The sequence below is a fragment of the Puntigrus tetrazona genome, chromosome 4 (assembly GCF_018831695.1).
Source record: "Puntigrus tetrazona isolate hp1 chromosome 4, ASM1883169v1, whole genome shotgun sequence".
Taxonomy (NCBI): domain Eukaryota; kingdom Metazoa; phylum Chordata; class Actinopteri; order Cypriniformes; family Cyprinidae; genus Puntigrus; species Puntigrus tetrazona.
Window position 1 is genome coordinate 7,163,295 of NC_056702.1, and position 26,255 is coordinate 7,189,549.

General features: G+C 38.6%; 2 protein-coding genes and 1 long non-coding RNA gene across 3 annotated transcripts; 2 read left to right on the plus strand and 1 right to left on the minus strand.

Annotated features, from left to right (window-relative positions):
* Positions 1-2,262: 2,262 nt before the first annotated feature.
* prl2 (prolactin 2) lies at positions 2,263-5,837 on the plus strand. The gene is made up of 5 exons (XM_043237693.1): positions 2,263-2,379; positions 2,583-2,761; positions 3,569-3,676; positions 3,999-4,178; positions 5,058-5,837. The coding sequence occupies exons 1-5, from the start codon at positions 2,358-2,360 to the stop codon at positions 5,247-5,249; spliced, it is 681 nt and encodes a 226-aa protein (XP_043093628.1). The 5' UTR covers positions 2,263-2,357; the 3' UTR covers positions 5,250-5,837.
* LOC122343305 lies at positions 3,512-26,255 on the minus strand. The gene is made up of 6 exons (XR_006250751.1): positions 26,119-26,255; positions 25,886-26,003; positions 25,567-25,635; positions 24,064-24,283; positions 3,963-4,145; positions 3,512-3,580 (listed from the first exon to the last, which is right to left on the minus strand). It is a non-coding gene; the product is annotated as an uncharacterized LOC122343305 (long non-coding RNA).
* nuak1a (NUAK family, SNF1-like kinase, 1a) lies at positions 9,178-22,066 on the plus strand. Its single transcript, XM_043237692.1, has 7 exons — positions 9,178-9,700; positions 13,665-13,785; positions 15,164-15,315; positions 16,813-16,878; positions 16,953-17,072; positions 18,670-18,802; positions 18,884-22,066. The coding sequence occupies exons 1-7, from the start codon at positions 9,467-9,469 to the stop codon at positions 19,912-19,914; spliced, it is 1,857 nt and encodes a 618-aa protein (XP_043093627.1). The 5' UTR covers positions 9,178-9,466; the 3' UTR covers positions 19,915-22,066.

Sequence of the window (26,255 nt, forward strand, 5' to 3'; positions counted from 1 at the left end):
ACGTAATCAAACGCTAAAACATTCGTGCTTACAGGATTAACTATTAACTAATGATGAAAAGAGACCGAGAGAGACAGACAGTAAGTGGAATGCTGCATTAAAGAAACGTTGCGTAACTTGAATAGACCGCATGGAGCCCCTAGGGGTGTTTGGGTCTGATTTTACCGCCACGTTGTGTTGTGTGTGAACAGAGACTGACTCATTACTTCTGCTTAACCTCACGTGGAGACTAAATAGCTGAAATATACACTGCTCTGACCCCTGCATCTTCCACCAAACCCAACAACTGTCAGCATAAAACAGACTGGCTAGGACTTCTCAGCGTAAAAACAAGATTTCTTTTCTGCCGCAGGCAAAACTCAAGTTTAACTAATTAAACTAATTAATGATGGCAGAGATAAATTCTTAAACGGCGTTAAAAAAAAACCCGCCATGGGGTCGAAAACTTTTTTTTTTTTTTTTTTTTTCGAAGAAATGCGTTAAATAGGTCTAAACTCTAAAGTGATAGTCAAGACATTGACAATGTTACAAAATGTTTCTAGTTCATACTAAATGCTGAACTTTTGAACTTAAAGTGCCCCTAGGGTTTATGAAAGTTTCATATTTGGGTTTCGGGAGACCCAAACAACAGGTTGACATGCATGCAAGGTCAAAAAACACGGTCATTTTCTTATAATATGCATTTATTCACACCTTTTTCGTTCAACGGTGAATGTTTTCCAAAGACCTCCGGCGATTGGAGATCTAAAGCACCGATCTGCTAATGTTTCGTTTTGCTGTCAACACTTCACGAGAGGGCGTTTTCTAAAAAGTGACCAAAAAAAAAAAAGTGTAGAGTTTTATCAAGTCACCTGATCCCTATCGCTTCTGTCAGCACGCTTCACGCACATCGTCATATAAAGTGGCATTCTGTCCGCGTGCTATTTTCATCCCCGAACATTTGAGAGAACAACTCACTGTTTTATGACAGTTTGCGAGATTTGGTATCTAATAATAGTCCCCCTGTCTGTGTTTGACCCATATCCAGCTGTCTGACGTCACGGTTCCATCCGGTTTAATGTCCACTTGTCATAGCCACACATAACGTGCCTTGAGAGTCGGGGGGCTATGATGGTCGTCACAGTGGTACCGAACATCCAACCACGCTGACACAAATGTCTGAGGTCAAGTGTCTCTTATCGAGCACATGCAGCGAGACATGCTGATTTCAAACACAAAGGGATACAGAAGAAGAAAAAAGCATATCTGCCCCATAAAACATCACATTTCAGTGGCTGTTGGCTTTTGTCAGATCAGTGTGTTCACCCCGAGTGCACTGGGCCTTAAAAAAATAAATCTTCCCATGAACATTCTCTATTTTGTTGTCAGCATATGCAATGTTTCATATATACTTCTCTTATCCTCTTTTAAATTTCAATAGACTGCTCATCAATATTTATTATTAAATTATTTTATAATATTTATGGTAAAACACATAATAATGAACAACCCAATATATCATTTTATATTAAACAAAGATATGTTTTTCTTACTAAACTACTTTATTTAAATGATACAATGCAAGAAAAAATGTCTATTATTTACCAATATATATATATATATATTTTTTTTATACGTATAAAATTTCCCCTGACCACTTTTTTAATTCATTTTATTTGCTATATTTATTTTGAATTACTGCATTCACACTTTTCTCTCAACATGGGGACAGGAATCTTGTCAGTCAATATACGGGGAAAAAAAAAGTAACTAGTAAAGTAATAAATAACCAGATATTTTCTTGTAAATTAAAAAAGAAAGTTACTTTACTAGTTACTTGAAAAAAGTAATCCGATTACGTAACTTGTAATGCATTACCCCCAATGCTGTGTGTATGTACATATGTGTGTGTGTGTGTGTATTTTAAAATTAAAAACATGCAAAAACAGTATATTATAATAATTCAATGTAATATAATGCAATAAACATGCCGAGCATGTAAAGTGCACGACTCTCCGGCGCTCGGGGGCCATGTCGTGTCAGAAGTCAAGAGCGCTAATCGCCCAGGTCACTCTGGCGGGGCAGAAGACAGGACAGAGAGAGGGTGAAAGAGGTAAGAGCACAAAATGGAAGCGGGCAGCCTGCAGGGACTTGGGTGGGGGGAAGAGGCATTAGTCACCACCTGATTGAAGGAACGGACACAATGGACTATGACAATCACGCCATCATCACGCACGCACACTTTTCATGCCCGCCCCCTTCGTTCTTCCCTTCTCTTTAATGGGCAGATTCGTCCCTCAGCACCTAAACTCTGAGCACTTTAAATAGCAGTCCGACCCCTTGCTTTTCCACAACCTCTCCTCTCCTGTCCTCTCAGAATGTCCAGGAGCCTGAAGCAAGGTATTTCAATGAACTGACAGAGGCTCTGATTCAAGGAGACCGGCTAGCTTTTGAAGCCCATGTCGCTGTCTGCAGTTAGAAATCAAATCTCTTTCTCCATCTGTGGATGTACTCTCCTGGTTTTTTTGTTTTTTTTTTCCGGAGGAACTCAGATTGTCTCTAACCCTCTGCTCCTGTATTTCTCTCTGTGTCTCTGCCGGCAGTGGCTGCGCTGCTTGTGGCACTTCTGTGCCTGGATCCTCACGGCCGGGTCGGCTCCGCACCCATCTGCGCACACGGGCCATCAGGATGCCACGTCCCGTCCCTGGCAGATCTCTTCGACAGGGTCATTCAGCACTCTGCCAGAATGCACAGCCTCTCCAACGATCTCCACTCAGAGTTTGTGAGTCACGTCTGAATCTACTTCTAATTGTGCTAATGCAACAAAGTCAGGAGGTTTTAAAATGCTGGGAATTGCATCCAGATTTTGTATTTAGCAAGGTGGGCACGTATATATCAAAAAGTTGTTATATAAAGTAAATAATGTACTCATCTCAAAAGCGAAACAATGCACTTTTCTTGATAATACAGACAAAATTCTCTTTTTGCTAACATCATGCATGAATTGTGAGATATTTATTTACCTATTTAATCATGATGCATAGAAATGTTAATATTAAAGATAATACACTTTTTTAATGGCATAGAAAAAAAATAAATGCATAACAGCAAAAATTACAAGTTTAATCTATAATAAAAATAGCAAATAAATAATATTAAAATGATGTTTTATAAATATTATTACACAAGTGCATACAATCATTTGTAGATATTTTATAGTGCATAATAAAATGCTTAAAATTTTTGTTCATGTCTAGAATTAATACAATTTTTTTAGATATTTAAAATGCATAATTATAACTTGACAAACTGCTTTTGCTCATCTAAAATCATCTAAAAGACATTTGCATCAGATTATGTTTAAGATATTGCATTAATCACAATAAATTGCATAACAACATTTGACTAAAAGTTAAATCTTTTGTTAATATGTAAAATGTACAAAATAACGAGTTTATTCTAACATCTAAATATATCTATATTCATACAAAATTCCAAAAGTGATAAACCAAATATCTTTCTGCAAACTGAACGTGGCTTCAGTTTCAGGTTTTTCCCCCTCATCTTCTCTTGTTCTTTCCGTCTGAAGGAACAGTATTTCCTGCCCAGCAAAAACCATATTGGAAAGATCTACCGCAAGTGTCACACCTCCAACATTTTGACTCCAAACGGCAAAGAGAACGCACAGAAACTAGCTGTGAGTATAACATCCTAATCATCCAGCAAGCCCATGCTAAAAAAAAACATCCCCAAGTTGAGCTCTGCAGCCACTGCTTGTCATTAATGGACTGTATTCTCTGATCCCAATGCTGTCTTATCACCTCTGCGCCCTTGAGCTAAGCACTTAACCGCAGACCGTCCCGAGAGAACTGTCCCATCAATTAATGCACTTAAAGTCACATCTGCTAAATTAAGTAACCCGGCAACTACCTCCTCAAACTCTCAAACCTCATTAGTATATTATATATACTGCTCCTGCATACCTGTAGCGTTTAACTCTTGAAACTCCTGTGTGCCAGCGTGAAGAGTTAACCGAGGTGATTCTTAAACTGCTGATGGCCTGGAGGGACCCCCTGTTCCAGCTTCACCAGAGCATGGCTCATCAGCAGGACTTCAACAGCTTCAGCAGTAACAAAGCCCTGGAGATGGGGGACATGGCCCATGAGCTGAGGAAAGGGGTGGAGAAAGTAGCTGAGAAGGTGAGTCGCATCAAAGCAAGGAACAGGAGATTGTATTTGTGACTTACTGCAGGCACTTTCCACAAGATCTTTGCTTTTCTATTGACTGCTATCTGTTTTGTATATGTTTTGAGATTGTTGGAGCATTAGATACTTCATATATTCAAATATTTTATCTTGTCATTTAGCAACAATTAATGCAACAATGAAAGTGATTTTGACACATTGAAAGAAATACTTTAAAATGTATTTAAAATATGTAATTAAAATAAATAACTATCATTTTAGTAATTATTGCACAAAAATGTGTGTGTATATATATATATATATATATATATATATATATATATATATATATATATATATATATATATATATATATATATATATATATATATATATTTTTTTTTTTTTAGTAATTTCTTCTATGTAATTTTAATTACCAAAAACATTTTATTATAGTAAAAATTACACATTTAATGTATTATTAAATGTTATTTAATTCATTTTAACGTAATTTTAATACAAATCACAAACTAAAATCTAGCAACTAAAACAAGTGTGACACGGAGAAGCAAATGAAATAAATTTTCTAAATTTTATCTCAAATTTGAGTGTTTTTTTCATTTGCCAAGCTTAGCATTTAAGCTTTACTGAATTTATGACAAGAAATTATAAATATGATAACTCTTTTCTTGAATTACAGGAATTATACATTTTATCCAATAACAAGACCAGCACTTGACCTCGAAATATTAGCTTCCTCACGAAGTGATGTCTTAATAACAAATTAATGAACCATCCCAGTTAATCAGACATTGGAACTGGCCCGTCTGAGAAGTTTCTGTGCTCTGTTTGTGTAAAACGATTCATTCATGCTTGTCTCTCGTCCTCTGTCAGATGCGAGTACTGGGAATGCTTGGCAACTCTGTGACAGGTCTGTCCGCGGCTGAAGCCATGCTTCCTCTTTCTGACAGCGGAGAGGCCATGAGCGACTACGAGCTCCTGTACTGCTTTCGTCGCGATTCGAACAAAGTCCAGAACTATTTAAAGATCCTTAAGTGCAGAATCGTACCTGAACACGACTGTTAGGAGAAAAGAGAAACACAAAAACATTGGCCTTTCACCTGCACTACTGGACAGCACAAAGGACACGTGCTCGTCCACACTTATCAAGCATGTCTGACTCTGCGCCATCGACTAATACTTCACCAGATCCCACTAAATACACCTGACTGGCATCTTTTTGCTTCATACTCTAGCACTCCAAACCAATTAATTGCTGTAATCATCAAAAGCATATAGTATGAGAGGGGGAAACTGCCGATTTCTTCTTTAAAAATACTTTTCTATGTACCAAGTGCTTACTATTTATAACTCCACGCAAGTTAAACTCCTCTGAATCACACTTTGAGTTTATGTTTTCAGATTTTACCACTGGCAAAGCAAATTTTCGCTGAATGAACTGAGCTGACAAAACAAAATGACAATAAAATTGTAGATTCTTCAGCACAGATGCAATGTTTGCTGTATTTATTAAAGAACAACGTGCGTGTGCGTGTATGTGTATATATATGGATTTATATGTTTGTATGTGTATGCGTATATATGGAATATTTTAATGCAAATATATTCTGATTTCATTATATCCTCATGTGATTCATCATCACTGATCATTAAAAAAACAACAACAATGTGCTGAGTGAACATTTCTCATGGCTAATTTGGGCTAGGCAAAACTACACGTGTTTTGGGATGGATGATTATTTTTCTAAATCATATCTGGATGGAGGTTGTGTGCGTCTCTATGTTGCCCTGTGCATGTAATGGCAGGTTAATCTTCATACAGTAGGACAGAAAGGCCTTCAATTACGCTAGAGTTCAGTCTCAGCCTGGGGCCAATGCTTCTGCCTGAACTTTACCATTATACCAGACCATGTGTCACAGAATCAGGTGCGCCGTCATGTTCAAGGAGGAAAAAAAGCTTTGAAACTGCAGAATAGTTCCGCCTTGAAAAACTGCATTATTTGTAGAACCCAGTAAAAGACTTTAGTGTCTTTTAGTCCATGTGTTCTAAGTTTTCGGGGTCATATACGGATGAAACCTTCGGCAGATTTTAGATTCCTCTCTTCTGGGATCATATAAAGCGCTTTTTAACGTCAACTAACAGCTTGTAGCACGTCATGGTTTGCGCCGACCGGCCATCTATAAAATCTTTTTGATATGCCCCGCCCACATTTCAAAAAGGAAATGCGTCAAGCACACGCAAGAAAAAGTGGAATTTAAAGCAAGATGCGAGATTGCTGGCGAATGTGAATGATGTAAGAGTGATGTAAGAAATCGTTTTGAATTTAAAGAAGAGAAAAATGCCGCTCAGCACATCTGGATCTTGCTACGAGCGTGTTTGGTGCTGAGGTAGGCCTGTGCGTGTGCACTGCGCAATGTTCATGCATTTGTCTATGACAGACTATCAGTGACTCAGGGGTCTGAGGGTCAAAGGGCAAACCACAGTCAGCTTCCTTTTAAGGGTGAGAACACTTCCTACAGTAACACTAGACTAATGTAATGATGCTGTTATACACTATTTAGAAATATAGTAAAACATTTAGTTTAAAGTGGATCGAAACCTTTCATTAAAGCTGACCTAAAACCAAAACTATGCCTGTTCTCATCTTATCAACTTTATCCATTCACTTCAAAACTTGACTACCTTTTTGTCATGTTATCATGTCATTATTGTTATCAGTGTTAGTTATTATCTGTATAGTTTGAGTGAGATTAATTGGAATATATATATATATATATATATATATATATATATATATATATTTATATTTATTTTTTTTTTTTTATTTTTTTTTTTTCTTTTTACAAAGCTGATATTTCAAAGATTCTTGCGCATGTCCACATTTTGCCCGGTAATGTAGGAAATCTGATAATGACTACCATATCGCACCGCTACTTATAGTTTTGTTAGAGACAACAGATGTTTATGCTGCATTTATGCAATTCTGTTACTTACAATTACATGAAAGTGAACACTTCGGCATTCGTGTCACGTCAAATAAAATGACACAACTCCAGATTGCCTGACTGTGTGGCTAGTGTGTATGACACAAAGCCTGGAGACAAACCACTAATCTGGGATGACGGGAATGACAACATCGAGGAAGATCAGGAATGTCGTCGTATAGCGTACAGTACGACACATGCCACGCCACAGGCAAGACAGGCGACAGTCACAGCACATTCAGAAACCATGAGTGTTCATTTCCTGCACACCAGACTTGAATCATACAGATCTGACTGATGTCATATGAGCCAAAGACCCCGAAGACTTCCGACCAAGGACCTCTCACTAACCTTTTGGGAGTAGAAAAGATATTTTTGCTGCTGGCTGTCTTACGGTCGATGCCAGAACGCTCAGCTCTTAGACTGACTCCGGTGGGAAACATCAGCAGCACATCAGCCATCAGATCAGATTTAAGGACCTGTCCATCAAAACACAGCCCAGAATACTAGAGAACAATGATCGCCTTCCGTGGCAGGGTAAAGACTGTAAGCATTTACTATATAAAAATGGCCCTAGCTTTTTAAGGTGTGATATTTCACTGTAATGCACTTTTTCTTATTACACGTTTTTTTTTGTATAATACACTCCTTTTTTTTGCCCCACAGCACCCTCTAGTGACAAATCACATACCAAGAAAATCTATTGCTATAAGCATGTAGTACAGAATGCATACACTGTATTTCATGCACATAATATCAAGATGACTACTTGTATGAACAATCCTTGAGCTAAACTTGCAATCTTTTATTTGCTGTATGAGTGTGAAGATATGTGTGACAGATATAGCAAGGTCATACGACAACATATACTTTTGTTGCACACTGTCTCCAGTTACACTAACTTTTGTTAAATGCACAAACAGAAAACAGTGCATGCATACACTACTGTATAATAGCTACTGTTTTGTGTAAAATCTCACAGAATGAGTATCCAGTATAGACTGCATACTTCTGAAAACTAGCAATATAGAGTTATGTTATTAAAACACAGCCTGTTTCAGTGCTACTTTAAGTACTGTCCATATGGTGGCGGTACATCCCAATTACCGCACTGTATGACAGCCGCAGAAACACCGTGCTGTTGCTAGAGGGCGCTGTTGAGCCATATTTTACTCAGCTGCGCGTTTCCTTCAGAGCTACCAAAGTTTAAAATAACAACAAAAACAAGCAGAGGACTCCAAACGAACTGAAGAAGCTGTAGCCAGCGAATTTCAAGGAAATAAAAGAAAAATTATTCATCAGAAAAGCCGTCCATTCGCCTGCCCAATGCAGTACACAAATGAAAAAAGAGATAATGTAGTATGTTCTTGAAGTTCATGTATTTTTATTTATTTCTTTTGGCTATTTACTTATAATTTTTATGTAATCAATTCATTGTTTGATCGTTTTTAAAACCCATTAGATATTAATGTATTTGCGTTAACGCTTACATAATATTTTATAAAAAATGCTAACATAATTACCTTTTTTTTCACCGCACCTCAGCACTTAAACGGGCCTAAATACTTTCATGTCAATGGCATCGTGCTTCTAAAAGATAAGCAATATGCCACTGTTGTTATAGCCTACTCGAGTGAATCAAATTTGAAATTATTGTCAGATTGTAATCATTGTAACTGCTGCAAAGCGCGTGCGTATTATTGCTCGCAACTGGAAATGCTTTAGTCTAGAAATGTACAGTTAGCCGTCCTTCCAATAAAGCACGTTAAATTGAAGAATAATTGAGAGAGAGAGAGAGAGAGAGAGAGAGAGAGAGAGAGAGAGAGAGAGAGAGAGAGAGAGAGAGAGAGAGAGCACTGACCAAACCTAATAAAACACAATTAAGTGTTCTCCATTACGCCATTATGCCATTATTCCATTAAGAGAGAGAGAGAGAGCGCGCGAGAGAGACCTGCACTTATAACTCCGCCTCCGGCTTCATCCAGGCTGCATTCTTTATTCCTGTAGTCTTTACTCCAGAGAAAAGGGAAGAGGAGGGGTGGAGGAACACGCGCCGGTAGTGGGATGGACGGGTAAAGCATGGAGTCGCGCATATTTGAGCTGCCAGAGGCGAGACGAGCACTTCACCGGTGAATGACTGACGGGTCGCTCTTCAGACGCCCCTCACTAATCCCGGACCCCATCCATTAGCTTAACCAACGACTGAACACCGAGTTCGGGATATTTCTGACTTTCTGAAACGGCCGAGCGCCGATTTTAAGATTCGTCGAGCATCTGGACACATCGCCGAGGAAACCATGGAGACGGAACCGTCACAGTTAGCGACCAACGGAGCGAACGAAATCGAGCCTCTGCCGGTGGACTATCCCGGAGGAGAGATGCCAGCCTCTCTCGGTGCACGGAGAGGCTCCAGCGTGAAGAAACATCACCACAAACACAACCTGAAGCACCGCTACGAGCTGCTCGAAACCCTCGGGAGAGGAACATATGGAAAAGTGAAGAAAGCCATAGAGCGGCATACTGGACGAGTGGTGAGTTAACAAACGTGCAACGACCCAAACATCGCTCTTTCAAAGCTCAAGAGATCTTGTGAAGTTGTTAGATAGGTATCGAATGAGCTGCAGGAGCCAGTTTATTTGATTTTGGAAGAATAAATGAGTTTCACATCTTTTAAAATCTGAGCTGAACGTTGAAGTCTTGTGGTGTTTTTCCCCCCATCTCAATGAATTTTCACAGAACCATTTTTTACCTCCCCAAAGAACTTTTTTTTTAAATAATCTTTTTCTTAAAGAATCTTTTGTGCAATGGAAAGGTTCCAAGTTCTTTAATGGAACCATCCACATCATAGTACTTTTATTTTAAAGAGTGACCATGGAGAAGCAGAAGAAGTTTCGGTTTCATCTCATTGTACCATTGGATTGAACAGAGATATTAAAGAGATCTCGTTTTGTGATGATCCTTTCTTGTTCGAGATGTTGTGCGGGTTCGACTTGAGATCAGCTGACCTAATTAAACATTCCTTCCAAACTCTGGTGAAAGTAAATGCGCCCTTAATGGCCATCATTACATGCGCAATTTCACAGGGCAAGTGCTGTCTTCCGTCCCTCGGTAACAGGGGTCAGCTCATTTAGGTCATCTAGAAGTTGAGCAGGTCAGAGGTTTCAAAGCACGAGAGGTACGTTTATGTCGCAAGTAACCAAAGTTCCCTTGCATATCACTTTGGCCTCGCCACCATCGCTAAGAAACGCGTAACATCTGTAGAGCAAGATAAGATGGAAAAACTAGGATAAATCACTTCTGTTTTGGAACTAGGTCAATGCATTAATCCCGAGACAGATCTGCATCTTGAGTGGGGCAGATATGGACCTAGTGGGTCAGAGCTGTAGGCGAAAAATGTGGCCTGATGTCAACAGCTGCTTGAGCGCAGGATGCTCTCAGAGTCACGTCCGGGACTTGGTAACCTAATAACGGAAACCACTTATGAGCGTTTCCTCAGAATTAACGCCGTCCGACTCAACAGAAACTCTAGACAGTGTGGTTCTGTGGAGACCGACACAACTGGTTGTGTTCTCAGTGTTGACGGCCAAGGGTGCAGATAAACTCAAGTGTTTGTACGGTGATGGTTTTGGCACCAGTAAAGAATGTTCCAGCGTATGCATTCAAAAGCTTTGCTTGCGAGTTGGTGTTTTAGTTATTTGCGTTGTTATGGGGTTTGGTGACTGGCGCAGATGATAAAGTAGCATATATACGAACTGAAGCAGTCCGTGCTCATTGTCTGAATGGACCGATGGCTGAATCTAGGAATGCATGACTCATGCTAGTAGCGGAGGAAAGAATTCATAACATTGTGGGATGAGTTAAACCAGAACTATTGTATTGACTCTTTGCATGTGCTTCTTAATAACCGAATAGTCTTGGCTTTTGCTCTTGAGCCAGTTGCATGTATATTTTATACAGATAAACCAGGATTTTACCATATATAAAGAAATAGGAATATTCCAGGTTCAGTACAAATTAAATACATGTTTAGATAGTCACCAAAATAAAAAAAATATGGTTAATTCATGGCATGAGATACAATGAGTTAAAATGATTTATAAGCAGAACTGCAAGTCTTATAATTTTGTGAAAGCACTGAAAAAGTATTTTTTTTAAGGTTTGTTTGCAATTTGTATAGTCTTTTTAAGGGTTTAGGAGTTACATTGTCATGGCAACTAAGTAAAAGTGAATATTGGGATCTTTTTTTTCTCACTCAAATAATTTTTACAAGCATACTGTTTAAATCTCATGGCTATACAACTGAAACAGTAATTTAGTGTTTACGTATTGCTTGCTCCATTTTTTAAAAAAAAGAATTCCCCGTTTTTGTGGGTTGAATTTCTTTTTCTTTTTTTTTTTCTTTGAAAGGACACTGACATAGTATACGTTTGGAGACATAGATGCAAAAGGCAGAGGAAGTTGCAAAGAAACAACAAATGCAATGACTGGCTTTTTTTTTTTTTTTTTTTGCTCCTTCATTGTGTTCAATTTTCTATGACGCAGTTTTCCGAAACTTTGTTCCGCACGAGTGCTCCAGTGAGTAAAGGTGCTCCCTTTTCCCCCTTAAACGGCAGACAGGTAAAACAACACAGCTGTTGTGTGAGGCTCAGACAATGGGCTGGTCTATGTCTAGGAGACAATAAGAAGGCTTCAGTTTTAGCCAGGGGTTAGAGAAGAGCAAAGCCTACAGCCAGCTGGCAAAGGCATCAAACACAGGTTGGCTTAATGATCTGTAGCCGCAGGCTGGGTAACAACACCGCTCAACCATGTGCGCTTCCTTCAGCGAGGTCAAAAAAAAAAATAAAATCACCTGCGTGGCCGTCTGCCGCGATGCAATTATAATGAGTTTATGCTTTCACTGTAATTAGGGTAAAGTTTAAAAGGAAAAGACAGTGCATCACATTAAGGTCCTAAAGTGGCTCCTAACACATGCGCTCATTCTAATTCTAAAACCGTCCACCAGACTAATGCCAAACGCCAGAGTGTAACCAGAAAGATCATATCCAAGCGGCAGGTTAAACGCATTTTCTTACGTAAGTCACTGATAAGGCTGTAACATGCAATGCATGCGTTGTAGATGTCATCTGACAAGAAAACAATACATTGCATGAACATTTTGCCCCTAAAAGGCTTGGGTTGGCAGGGTTGTGAACTGCACTGGGTGGACAGGAAGTCAGCTCTGTCATCGCCACTTCCCCTTCTTCGTGTTTTATGAGTCAGTGGAGGAACATGCTGCAAACTTCCTGCGATTTTAATCCCTCCTCATGACCACTCAGACTTGGCAAGCGAGAAATCTTCTCGGCATCCTCAAGCACTCTAGTACAAGGCTTTAAGATACTGAGTGAATACAGCTACCTTAGCCACCAAAATTAGTTATGCTCAAGATAACGTTGCATTGTTTAAAAAAATATGTAAAAATGAAAAAAGAGGTTATTTGAAAGCGGGCCTTTGAGCGCGGACACGTCTCTGTGATAGAGCCTGTTTGAGAGCTGGTAAATGGGACGTTTAAAAATAACTCCTGTGGTGCGCCTTCTCCCAAAAAAGCCATTCACCTTCATAGAAACCCATTTTCTCTCAAGGTTAAGCCGTTAACTCCAGATCTAGACTGTCATTGCCTTCAGCTTACAAAACACATCTCTCTTCAGAAAAAAAGAGCACTGAAATATAGTTGAAATGCTTTCAATAATTTACGTGATTTATGCATCTTTTAAATCACTATCTGCAAAGTTTATCGAAATTAAAGCATATTATCGCTGTGTAATATTACATTAATTATTTTTACTGTATTTTATTACAATATTTTAAAGATTCTACATTAAGAAAAAATTATATTTTATTATAAAAAGAGACACTTTGGTAGTTAGTAGTAACAGTAATATTTTGAATAAAATTATTTAAATTGTTTTTATAATTTAGTATATTAGTATTTTAGTCATTTTTAAATAGGTTAATACAGTTTTTAGTTTATTTTGATACCGCAAGTTAAACTAAATGAACTGAAATGTTGACGTAGCAACTATCTGAAATAAAATAAGCTTAAGTTTTATCCTAATTTTAGAGGTATTTTAAATGTAAAACATCCTAGTTTTGAGGTATTTTAGTTGGAGTTAACTGTTATAAACCATGTTTAAACACGCTATATTAAATTGCTTTGCAAGGTTAAATAAAAAGAGTGCCGTTACAGCTAGATTGTCACCTAAGACAGGAAGTTCTTTTCCTGTGAACTCTTTGATACCATAAAAGGGAGTAGGCTCTTCTGTTTCTATGAACTATGACCCCAGAGCTAGGATGCCACTGGAACACAAATATCAATCAATCACAGTTTTTTTAACCTTTGACCCTCATCTTCGTCAATACTACTCAATCACCCTGAAAAATTGCAACTAAACCAGAAATCCATTCATATTTTCTAGATTCTCCACTAGAGGTTGATTCTACTTGTTTGTCGGTTCTCAGGTGGCGATTAAATCCATTCGAAAGGAGAAGATTAAAGATGAACAAGACATGGTGCATATCCGCAGAGAGATCGAGATCATGTCTTCTCTCCGCCATCCACACATCATCTCTATATACGAAGGTAGGTCTTTTTCTCACTGCTAGTCATGAAACACTGTCACTGTCAACTCCACTTAATGCATTGAGAAACCGAGCACACATCAAAAGCCTGCAAACCCCTTCAAACTTTGATTCCCAGCATGTGTAAACTCCACACCCTTTGCTGCCGAGTGTGGTTTTTCTCAGCATCCAATCATCTTTAGATCAGTTGCCCTCACGTTTTATTTATGCGATCTGACCGCACCCTGCTGGCCCAAGGGTGTTGATCAGGCAACAACATTGTTGGGGGTGTACACTCTCTAATGGAGATGAAGCGAAAGCGCTGAAGTCATTACAGTCCTACAGCAATCATGTCCCACGCATGTAGCTTTGCCTCTCAGAACATAAATCAAAACCCCATCAAATTAGACCCAGAATGTAGCGATACTCAAAACAAAGCTGCTTTATCTCTATGCTGACAGAGAGAGACGCCACGGCTGTGGACTCACGCCGCACTCTCAGCCAGGGGTCATTATTACTGACCCTGGATCGGTCTGAGAGGCTGTGCCAAAGCGGAGAGCGCTCAGTCTCCTGTGTCTAATACGGATTAGCAGAGAGAGGTAATTACTCAGTGCTGGCTTCTAGCAATGGTTTGGGTGTCTTGAACATGAACTTGTTTACAAAGGTTATTCCAACAAGCCTGGGTAGTCCTAGACAGCGAACAGGTGTCCGAATACACATGCATGTTGAGAGTGACACCAAGAGAGTCACCTTCAGTGTTTATTTGGTCCACCGACCCTCACCGTGACAACCAGCCTCTGGGCGGTAAACAATGAAGGGTCACCATGGAGATGCTCCTGCTGTATCAGCAGAAGGTGGAGGAGGATCTGAATGGAGCTACAGCTTCACTCCCCTGCAAAATAAAAACAAAAACTTGCTGAGGTCCCTTTTTTTCCGACAAGATTCGCAAGATAAACACTTCCCTGATTGGCTGAAATGATGGCTATTAATCTAAAAGCTGCTACTAAGAATACCGCGTTGTGCAAAACACGTACCTTTTCTTAGAACGGGAATGTTTACGCCACCATCCAAGATCACGTACACCAAAGCTCGCTTCCTCTCTGCACTTAACACCTGTTAACAGTTGTGGTCTCGCTTGCAAAGACAGCTCCTAATCACCATGACCCTGACTAAATCCAGACTAGCTGGCGATTTTGACTCCTACGTTCTGGCAACGGCCCAACGAAAGCTCGAGCCAAACTGTTAACAGTCAGTGACAGAGAGATTTTGCTAGAGAGCCTGTTTTAATGGAAATATGCTGTTTTCATTTCCATGCGCCGTCGCTTTAACACGCATATGCCTGTAATGCAATGATGTTGAGTAATCTAATCAACCGCGGTTGTATTTGCTTCTATTCGCAGTGTTCGAGAATAAGGATAAGATTGTGATCGTGATGGAGTATGCCAGTAAGGGCGAGCTGTACGATTACATCAGCGAGCGCCGAAGGCTCAGCGAAAGGGAGACCAGACACTTCTTCAGACAGATTGTCTCTGCTGTTCATTACTGCCACAAGGTGAGGGTGGAGATAAATTAAAAATTAATTTGCTGACCATCATATCATTTTAAATCTGCATGACATTTTCTACTGGGAAACTTTGGGGGGGTTCTGAAAATTTGGGGGGGGTTTGGTTCATTCAATGAAAAGTCTCATTTTGGACCCCACTGACTGCAATTATTAAGCCAAAACATTTAAAACATTCTTCTGAATAACTTTGTATGTGTGCTCCGTGAAAAAAAGGGCATACAGGTAAATGATGTTGGTTGGACTATATATATTCATATAGAAGATATATTAGCACTGAAGTGCATATTGAAAATGTGTTTCAAACTAAGTGAAAAAATAAAAACAAAAGGTTTTTGTATTATTAAAACCCCCAAAATAATAAGACAACCAGTTTGCTACTGTAAATTTTAGATTATCCATTTAAATGTTTTGATTGCGAAATGAAATTTGGTTTACAATTTTTTTACTCAAATTACTTATCTCTGGACTTATGTGATCTAAGCTGGGTTTTGGTTGGTTGGTTTCAGAGGAATTGAGCTGCTAAACATTAGATTGGCCTGCCTAGCCAGACCAGTTTGGCCAGGTTTGGGGACCAGCTTTAACCAGGCAAACTAGCTTAAAACGGCTTCCAGTTGGAATATTGTTAAAATAGTCTCTACTGCATTTCTTGCATTTAACCATATACTGCTATGGTGCTTTAGCCTTAACAGTGACGGCAAATGCATTATAGCACAGTTTATCATAGCTTCGCTAACTAAACATCTGACATCTGTGATCTGTGCAATGTTCACGTGCAGCCGCGCACAAGCTCTCTATAGAGTACATAATATGATTTACTGCATGAAGGAGGACTCGACATGATATGAGAAGGATAAACTAAACTTCCAAGAACGTCTCGATGCGAAAGGTTGTGGAGCCAGAGAGCAGCTGTGTTCTTCTGTCCTGGCGCCAAAACCCCTCCTCATCTCTCATTTTTTCCCACTTTCCAAACGTGATACACTTCAAATTGACCTTTCGCATTGATCCAGCACATATTTCTTCATTGTTTTCTCTTTTATTTCACATTTCGGAGCATATTTTTCTAGTTTGATAAAGATTAAGGGTAGGATTAAAGCAGAAGATCCCGTTCCTAGATCAGTACAAAGGGTCAGCCGGTACCCGGGGCCGTGTCAGCTGGAAAACGAAGCGCCTTGGGGGAATTCAGCCTGAGCTTGGCCTTTGTTTCTACACAGCTGGGCTGATGATGTCATCAACTCAGCTGGGGGATTCCAAGGAGGTCGTCCCGGAAAGGAAGGAGGAGATACACAGATCAGGCCATTTGACAGTGGATGAAGGGAAATGTCACTTTTCCCTTCCATTAAATATCGCTGTCTTTAAAGAATAGCAGTGTATTTGTTGTTCATTACAGTGTCAAGTATGACAAAAATAGTTGGCAGCATATAAACAGATGTTCCTATAATATCTATAAGTAGCTCTAAAAGCTATGGTTTTGATGCTGTCTTACAGAGCGGAGTAGTACACCGGGATCTCAAGCTGGAAAACATCCTCCTGGATGACAACGGTAACATTAAGGTACATCCTGATTTTCCTCTAGTGATTTATTACTTAATATCAGTCTTTTCTGATTTGTTTTTTTTTTCTTGCAGATTGCAGATTTTGGTTTGTCCAACCTCTACCACAAGGACAAGCTTCTTCAAACGTTCTGTGGCAGCCCGCTTTATGCCTCCCCTGAGATTGTGAACGGACGACCATATAGAGGCCCGGAGGTACATTAAAAACTAATATTCTCCAGTTATGCAACCTTAGAGACCTTAACTTTTAAAAAATGTGGGCTAGGAAACGCAATCACATATTTCTTGTCTCTTCATGATAAGAGAACAAAACACAGATAACAAAGAGAAAGAGAAAGCGTTTCCACTCGTATCTGAGGGAGGTGAGACCACCCTTCATTTCACATCCAAACTCAGTCACTCCCCACAGGAATCGCTTAACAGGCCAAGTCAGTCAGCGTACCCAACATCCACCATAATCCAATGAGAAACAAAGACTTTGCCAAAAAGAACGAGAACTAATCTCAAAGCTATTTTCAGGACATTAAGCATTCTTATAGACCCTTCACAGTTGATAATATTTAATAGGCAAACACTAAGCCTGTCTGGAACACAGGAATATATCAAAATTTCCATACTTTTTCCGTTTTTTATTGTATGATGACATATGCAAGACTCTAAAAGCCTCTGGACATTCAATCATGCTCACTCACAATGATCCCCCCGGTCCTTCAATCTTCCTTACATAACTGGAGACCATGGGAAAGGCAGCGTTCTTCTTTTGCTGGTCAGAGATCAGTGGATCAGGGCCAACAATCACAGAGCTCCTCACATCTACTCAGGGTCAGACAGGTCTGGAGTTCAGGGAGTGGACATTTCCTGCTCTGTAATCAGCCATTGTTTCCCCTCGATACCTCCTCATTCCTGGCCTGCACCCTTGGCTAATCAGCAGAGGTGCAGCAGGGTCAGACGAGGTCGGCACGAGAAATGATTAAATAACAAGCAGGAGTTATGATGGCAGTTACTGCACAGATATATGCGAGATTACCTATTGTTCTCATATGTTAGGTGTACAATGACAGCTTGATTAAATGTCCATAAATATAGGTGGAGTTGACTTTGTGGCCCAGGCAAGAAAAAATATAACACAACCTTTTAATCTATTGCTAAATGATGTGTTTACCGGCACATGTTCAACTAGTACAAAGGTTAACCAGTCGGTGAAGTTGTTAAATATCTGAAAAAGTTTATAGACAAAAAACTGCATCATGATAAATTAACGGTTTTAATTAAAAGTTGCTTTATAAAAATAAAATTGTTACATAGAAATGCAAATATATAAATAACAAATCTATGTGCAATATAATCATTTATGTATTTTATTGATAATTTAGTACATTATGAATATCATTTAAATTAATAATACCTTAAGATTTATACAAAATATTAAATTAAATTTTTATGATTAGACAAAATTATAAAATACATTTTGTATACAATTATAATTTTAAATATAAAAATCTATATCTATTTATATTTCATTTTATTGCAAATTTATCATCAAATATTTGTGTAATTTTGTGCAACGCATCAACTAAAATAATACTAGTATTTTTTGACTAAAACTCGCAAATTGATAAATATTAACTAATTGAAAGTATATTTTCATTCATATACAAAAATTCTGACTAAAACAAGCAAAAAACCCGGTGTTTATTTAATTGCAACTTTAATTTTAAAATGTTCCATATACCATTTTCCAAAATTGTATCTCCCATTGGACCAATTTATCAGTGTGGTGGTGTTTTGACAGGTTGACAGTTGGGCTCTTGGTGTATTACTATACACTCTTGTGTACGGAACAATGCCTTTCGATGGAGGAGACCACCAAAGACTCATTCGCCAGATCAGCAACGGAGAATACAGAGAACCGCCGCAGTCATCAGGTATGTCTCTTCTCACTAGACATTTAAGTCATCTAAACCCAAATCTCAGTTACCTGACCGAGATCTCTTCATCTCATTCAGACGCTCGTGGTTTGATCCGTTGGATGTTGATGGTAAATCCAGATCGCAGGGCTACAGTTGAGGACATTGCAAATCACTGGTGGGTTAACTGGGGCTGGAAGACCAGCGTGTGTGACTGCCAAACGCAAAGGGAGAACAGCTCGCCCATGCTGGCCCGCTTCATTGACTGGCAGAACCGCACCGAGGTCCGTCCAGGCAAAGTTCAACGTCCAGAGCCTGGAAACACTAACAATGGCACAGCCTTGACTCCTGCCTGGCGTCTGAGAAAGTCCATGAAGGAGAACGATGGTGGCGTATGGGGTGTAGCAGAGGAGAAGCCAGGCCTCAAGAGACCAAAGAGTATCCTGAAGACTCGGGCGACCAGCGGAGACCAGCGGTCCCAGAGTCTGTGCGAAGTAGAGCTCAGACGATCCATTTGCTACCAAGACGTGGAGTCCGGCTCGAGTCCTGAGAGAGAAGACACCCTGGGCGGCTCGCCAGCTAAAATGGTGTCCATGTTACCCAAGAAAGGGATTCTGAAAAACAATCAGCAACGGGAGTCTGGGTATTACTCCTCGCCGGAGCGCAGCGAATCCTCCGAACTGCTAGGGGGCGCTACTGTGCAGCCTCCGAATAGCTCTCCGCCCAAGCGGACTGTTGGGAGGAAAGGTATACTGAAGCGTAACGGGAAATATTCCACACATAGTGCTGTAGGAGGTCATGGAGAGGGCCAGGCAGACTCAACTGGCTCGCGGAGCCAAAGCAGACCCTCCAGCATCTTGTACGAGGAGACGGGTCTATCCAGCATGGGGTTGGACTGGCCGCCAGCCTCTCCGAAACCCAACATCCGGGGCTCGCTTTCCGCCGAAGACTTGCTGCAGATGGCTGGGTTCAGGGGCCTTCAGACCGTGGCGCCACTTCCTGGTGGAAAGGGCATCCGCAGCCCTCCCGGTTCCCCTGGAGACAATGGGAGCTTCTCCTTGCTGGGCGATCTGGATGATGTTACCCAGGTGTACCAGAAAGCCCTGGACATCAGCAGCCAGCTAGGCTAGACTTGGACAAAATGACAGAGACTGGAAGAGTGAATGATTCCCAGCCTGTACTTCTCATCACAGTACTGCTGGGTATATGTTTACAGGTCGAGAAGCGGGACATTTCAAATCTCCATTCACCAACTCATGTTGATGAGCATTTCTCATGATATTCTCGTTTTAGACTCCACAGTCGAGGGGGAACAACGGAAGCACTTTAAAGCGGCTGTTCTCCGAGATGCAGCACGTATTGACAGCTGGGATTGTGTTATTTAAATTACTGTATTTATCTGTCGTTCATGGTTTGGACATTTTGAAAACACCAAGGCCATTTCATAGTTTATGGGAGAGCGTTTAAAGCGATACAGGTCATTCATTACGAAAAGTGTTAGACAAACTCCATTTGAACACCTGTATAATAAATTCTCATTGTATAATACCAGCAATTTCAGTGAAGTACATGCACAGCAGTGCATCAGTAATGCTAAGATTTAAAGAAAATTAATGTTTTCGAGACTTTGCAAAGATGTAGGGTTATTATACAACAAAATTAGAGCATTTTGTCTTTAGTAGGCTATCTTTTGTGAACTGTTTTTACTACACTTACAGAAAAGTACCAAAGGTTACTACAGTACTACCATGTTTTTTTAACATGTATCATGGCCCTAGTATGGTATTGTTTGGTACCAATACAAATGCTAAAAAAAAATCTGTTGACTTTGGCAGCCCTAAAATACTACATATAATGACTGCAATTAACTACAAAAAAATCTAATCTACACAAAAACTACTACATAAATACAATAAAAGTTATAATGTTAATTTTGTCAAAGTGCAGTGATATTACCTTCACTGGTACTCTTTTTTTTGTAAGGGAAGTACTAAGATGTTGTAAAGGGTACCGAAAATACACTGAGAGGACATCATGATCCCAGAGCTTGTTTTAACATGTTGTGACCGAGACATGCAAATGCTGACATATCTCTGAGATCAGCTAGAGAGCAACTAGTCAAACACAAAGCACAGAAAAGGTCATAGGGCAAAGGTTGGGTCAGTGTTATGATGCCGTACATTCTCTCTCACGCAGACACACACACACACACACACACACACACACAATGGCAAATATATGAGCTCCCTGAAGCACGGAAGTGTGGAAAGACAAGCGCCGACCTACGGTGTAATATTGGTCCAGAAGTGACCCACGTTTCAACAGCAAACGGCTTTAGGAAAGAGACGCAAAAATATTCTTTTCACAAGGCAGAGTGTTAAAAGATACAATCTTATGGCAGTAGATTATGAAAACAAAGATTAAGATTAAAAAGGTTTCACTTGAAAAATGGGAATCAAAAGGTCACGTCTCAAACTGTAAAATTGTCAGGAAGTGGTATATAATGTGTATGTGCAATTGTTTATTATTCAACATACAATGGCATGTCAAGATAAAAAAAAAGATAATACTATGCCATTTTTTTGTTACATTCTGTTCATTTTTGGTTGTTCCTCTAGTTTAATTGCTCACACAGGCTTTTTTTAAAACATTGCTTGCATGAGGCATTTGTACTGTGAGTTAAGCGTGAACTATAATAGTCTAGCTTTAAACTTTAAGTATGTGCTCAATATTAAAATCTACGTTAATAGAAGGCATTTCCATCAACCTAAGCATCAGCGTGGCAGTTTTATATGAAGTACAGTGTAACCATCAATATATATATATATATATATATATATATATATATATATATATATATATATATATATAATTAACTGGAAAAAGAATGTTTATCCTATAGGATATCTGTTATAGGTCATTGAGAAAACTTGACTGGATATACAACATATTTAAATTGTGTTATTTAATGCGTCTTGTATTTGTATTCTGTACGTTGCCATTGCTATTTGTTACTCTGTAAAAAAATTTTTTTTTTTTTTACTCTGACTTACGATTGTCTTGATTTGTGCCTTCATTGACATAAGATTGTCCTGATGTTAATGTTATTCTCAGTTTAAATAATATGCAGTATTGTGTAAATGTTTTTAAATAGGCATCCATGGAAAAGAGGTTTGTCTGAATGGTTTGTTATGAGCACAGTTAGGTGGTGTATTAAACCTTGTGCTGTTTGTGCTCAGTGCAAAACATTGTCACTTCGTCTAATAAATGTCTGGATCTAAATTAGACGTGTGTGTCTCCACTCATTCCATTAAAATGTAGAACGCAAAGTACTCATAAAAGTTTAAAGCCTCTCACTCAGCAAACCAGCTGTTCCAGGATAGGATCAGTGCTATAAATAAATTAAAATAAATAAAGTAATGAAATAAATAAATGAATAAGCTTGTGTTATATACGTCAATGGCTGTGTGAGGTTGTACCGAGTGTGTGACCTTGTTATGTCAGGCCACATATGTGCTTATTTTGTTTGTTTGTTCCAAAGCCTGCATGATCACAGTGCAGTGTAAGCGCATATTTCACAAAGTAATGCATACTTCTCATGTGACTTTTTCCAAAACGGCTACATCCTTCACATACATCAGTGTAGAAATTATTTTAATTAAATTTTACCTGATGCCTATTTTTATTATGCTTTACAACAGACATTATTCTTAATTAAAAACATGCATTTCACACATATATACTTATATTATTTAAATTTAACTATTATTTTATTAAATTTTAAGGTCAAGCAGATGTTTTTAAAAAAATATATAATATTAAAATCAATATTGCAAAATATTACTACAAAATAAAAAACTAATTTTCGAAAATAATTTCAGAAAAAAATTGTGTGCAAAGCTAAATTTTCAGAAGCTTTACTCTACTCTATATATGCTGATTTGCTGCTTAATATTGTTAAGAGATAGATATTATACAATAGGCCTACACTAAAATAAAATGCACAAATATAATTCACATTTTAGTAATATGTGAATACATAAATAAATAATAAAGCAAAAAGGTTAATAGTTTTTCCATATTTTTTTCCAAAACAAACACACTCCCTTTGTGACACCTTTACAAAGAAAATATGTAGAAATACAGTCATTTTTAGAGTGGAAAAGCCAGCACAAGAGCATGGGCTAGACTAGGCTGAAGTAACCCTGAGCCGTCTCTTCACACGGCAGGAAAAATAATCAACAAGCATCACAGCACAGTTGGTGTGTATGTGTTTGATTGTTTTAGTGGACACTCACCCTGACGCATGGTGTGAAACTCATTATTTACGTCCTAATGCCTCCCATGTGTGACTAAGTAGGTGTGTGCGTGTTTATGTTTGCGGGTTTGTGCAAGAATCTGTGAAAAATCTTCCGTGTCGGCACCTCCTCGACGCGCAAACACACATCCCATAAATCTCAACTAATTTTAGCTCAGCGTCTGCCCACAGTTTGCATCAATGCATGAGCTGCTCTGGAAGTCTAGGCTACTTGTCTCTTAGGAATGTCTGGCCTTTGCGCAACAACCACTACAAAGCCACAGAAAGAAAAGGAGAAAAGGGATGAAAAAAAAAAAAAAAGAAGCACCGATAGACAAAAAAGGTGAAAGCCCTTCCAGCTGATGTCGAGGCCTCACTTTGAATCCTGACCGCATGGAAACCAAGGCTTACTGACGGCGCAGAATCACACAGAACAAAGGCCAAGAAGAGCAGAGATTCACTCTTTCTTGGAAATGTGTTGATGTTTAGGTTTGTGTGTGGTCCAACCAAACAGAACATCTAAATCCAAATAGGCCGTAACAGGATAGCTTTCTCTTTCCTGAAGGAAGAAAAGCTTTTTCTCTCATTCCAGGGAGCGCTCGACCCATCTGGTCTTGATTGAAAACAACCCCCTTTTGTTTTCAAGGAGGTGCCTTCGAATCACTGCAACACGATCAAAGATGGACGTCCATTATTGGTGAATTAGGATCAGCTTACTGTTTTAACACAAACCTGAACCGCTGGAAACAACAACCCTGGCAAAACTGTCCTCAGATCAGCCCTGACCTCATCCGTCATAAGAGCTTCCATCCACTCTCCTATCCCATAATCCCCTCTCCCTCTGTCTGCTTTCACACCAATATCAAAGCCCGCCAAATGTTTTTCCTCAAGTTCCTCTCATTCTTTACTCCTCCTGGAAGAACGTTTACATTCTGAAGATGTTTTCACTTGTGAAAGGAAGGAAAAGCTGGGGAAAGTTCACCTGAGCTGAATTATGTTGAAGAGGTTGAGGAATAGTGGTAACATGCCCACACATCCAGTCAAGAGAGCCGTGTAGGTCAGTATGTTAAGACTGTATGGAAGTTGTCTCCTCGTATCTAAAGTCCTCATGTCTTGTTTTGACTGCTGATAATGTTCTTATAGGTGTAGGCTGTACACAATGTACTTTCTCACGCAACCTTATCTTCAGACACCTAAAGAACCTAAAACACAGGAAGACATACGCTTTATGTTGATATATACTGTATTTTTTGACTGCTAAACAAGAACACTAATACAACTTACATTTGTCACAATGCTTTCAACTATTACGAATTACATTCATAATAGCAAAAGAACAAACTAAATGAAATAAATGTAATAAAATCAATAAATATCACAATTAAAATACAGGAGATAACTTACAAAACGTTACCACGACAAAAGGATTCAAAAATATGTATATGTATATGTGTATATATATATATATATGTATATATATATATATATATATATATATATATATATATATATATATATATATATATATATATATATATATATGTGTGTGTGTGTGTGTGTGTGTATTTTATTTATTTATTTTTTTTTATTGCATTAGTAAAATTATACATTTAGAAACTTTTTGTTGCTTTTACTTTTAAACTAAGGATTACATATTTATTCATAAACTTTATCAATATGCATGGTGTGATAACTTTCAGGAAAATAATAATAAAATAAAATAATCAGGAAAATAGATATCGATGTTACAGAATTGTAATATTGGTGCATCTCCACTTTTGTGGTTAAATTCAAGGATATTAATCAGCTGCTTCATAACAAAAATTAAGTCTATGTTCTTATAAAATAAAATTCTATAAATAATATATTATATGTAATGTGTAATCATTCTACAATATATTATGTGTAACATTTCTGATTTTTTTTTTTTAAATTAACATGCAATATTTTTGTGTACATACATAAGCCTACAAAAAAAAATCATGTGCAAAAAATAAAAAAAGAAGAATTAATATCTTGAGAGGTTTAATTTGAATGTGACCGTGTATAGGATTTAAGCAAGTGTGTTCTTTTAGAGATTGCTCAAGACTGAATCAAAGCCCTTGTTTGGCTCTACTAGATGAAATACTCCAAATGCAGTACATTCCGTCTGATGAAGATGTCTCATATTAAACAGATGACAGCTTTGTGAGTAAATCATCACACTGACTGAGGAAGACCTAGTAGGCCTAAAATAAAAAGATCTAATCTGGACAGACAAATACAGGCTAGAGAGACAGAGATCTGTGTGGGATTGATAACCGACACAAATAATTGTACTAATATGCAATAAATATAATTCAGCTCTGAGCAGTGTGGAACATACTGAGCGTTAAATCTAATGCTCAATTTATAGACAAAAGCTACGAACAAAGAGCAAATGCTCGTAGCCTGAAAGAAATAGTTACCTTAAAAAGAAAAAAAAATACAAAATTAATTTACTTACATCAGGCCATCCAAGATGAAGAATAGTTTGTTGTCAGAAAACAGATTTGCACTTTTTATTTATATAGCCCTGGAAACAATACAGATTGTGTCAAAGCACTGAACAGTATCAAATAGGAGAATAAAGTGATAGTAACGTATAATGGCAAGGTTAAACACTTCATTCAAACACAGTCTATCAGTTCCTACCTAGAAAACAGTTCTAAACAAACATTTTGAAGTGAATCAAAATGGCCTGATGTATCAGATTTTGACTTCACAAGATGTTAATTAAAGGGATACTTCACTTTGAAACTAAAATTTGAAGTTTATCAGCTTACCCCAAGGGCATCTGAGGTGTAGGCGTCTTTTTTTTCTTCATCAGATCCAATTTTGAGATTTTTTAATCAACCCGTTTTAGTCTGTCAGTCATATAATGGTCAGTATAGGGAACTTTCTCTATGAAAGGACAAAACCACGCACAGAGAAATCCATATTAAACGATACATTGATGGCAAGAACACGAAACGAGTGGTTCGTGTGAGAAAACGGACAGTATTTAGATATTTTTCACCTCTTGTACACCACCATGTTCCGATGGCCTGAGGGCGTGCACGCTTCCGCTGCGTAACGTGCGTGCGTGCGTGCGTGCGCGCTCTGGCGAAGTCCGCGGTAGTTAGGCAGGTGTGTGATTGGGACACTGTCGTCGAC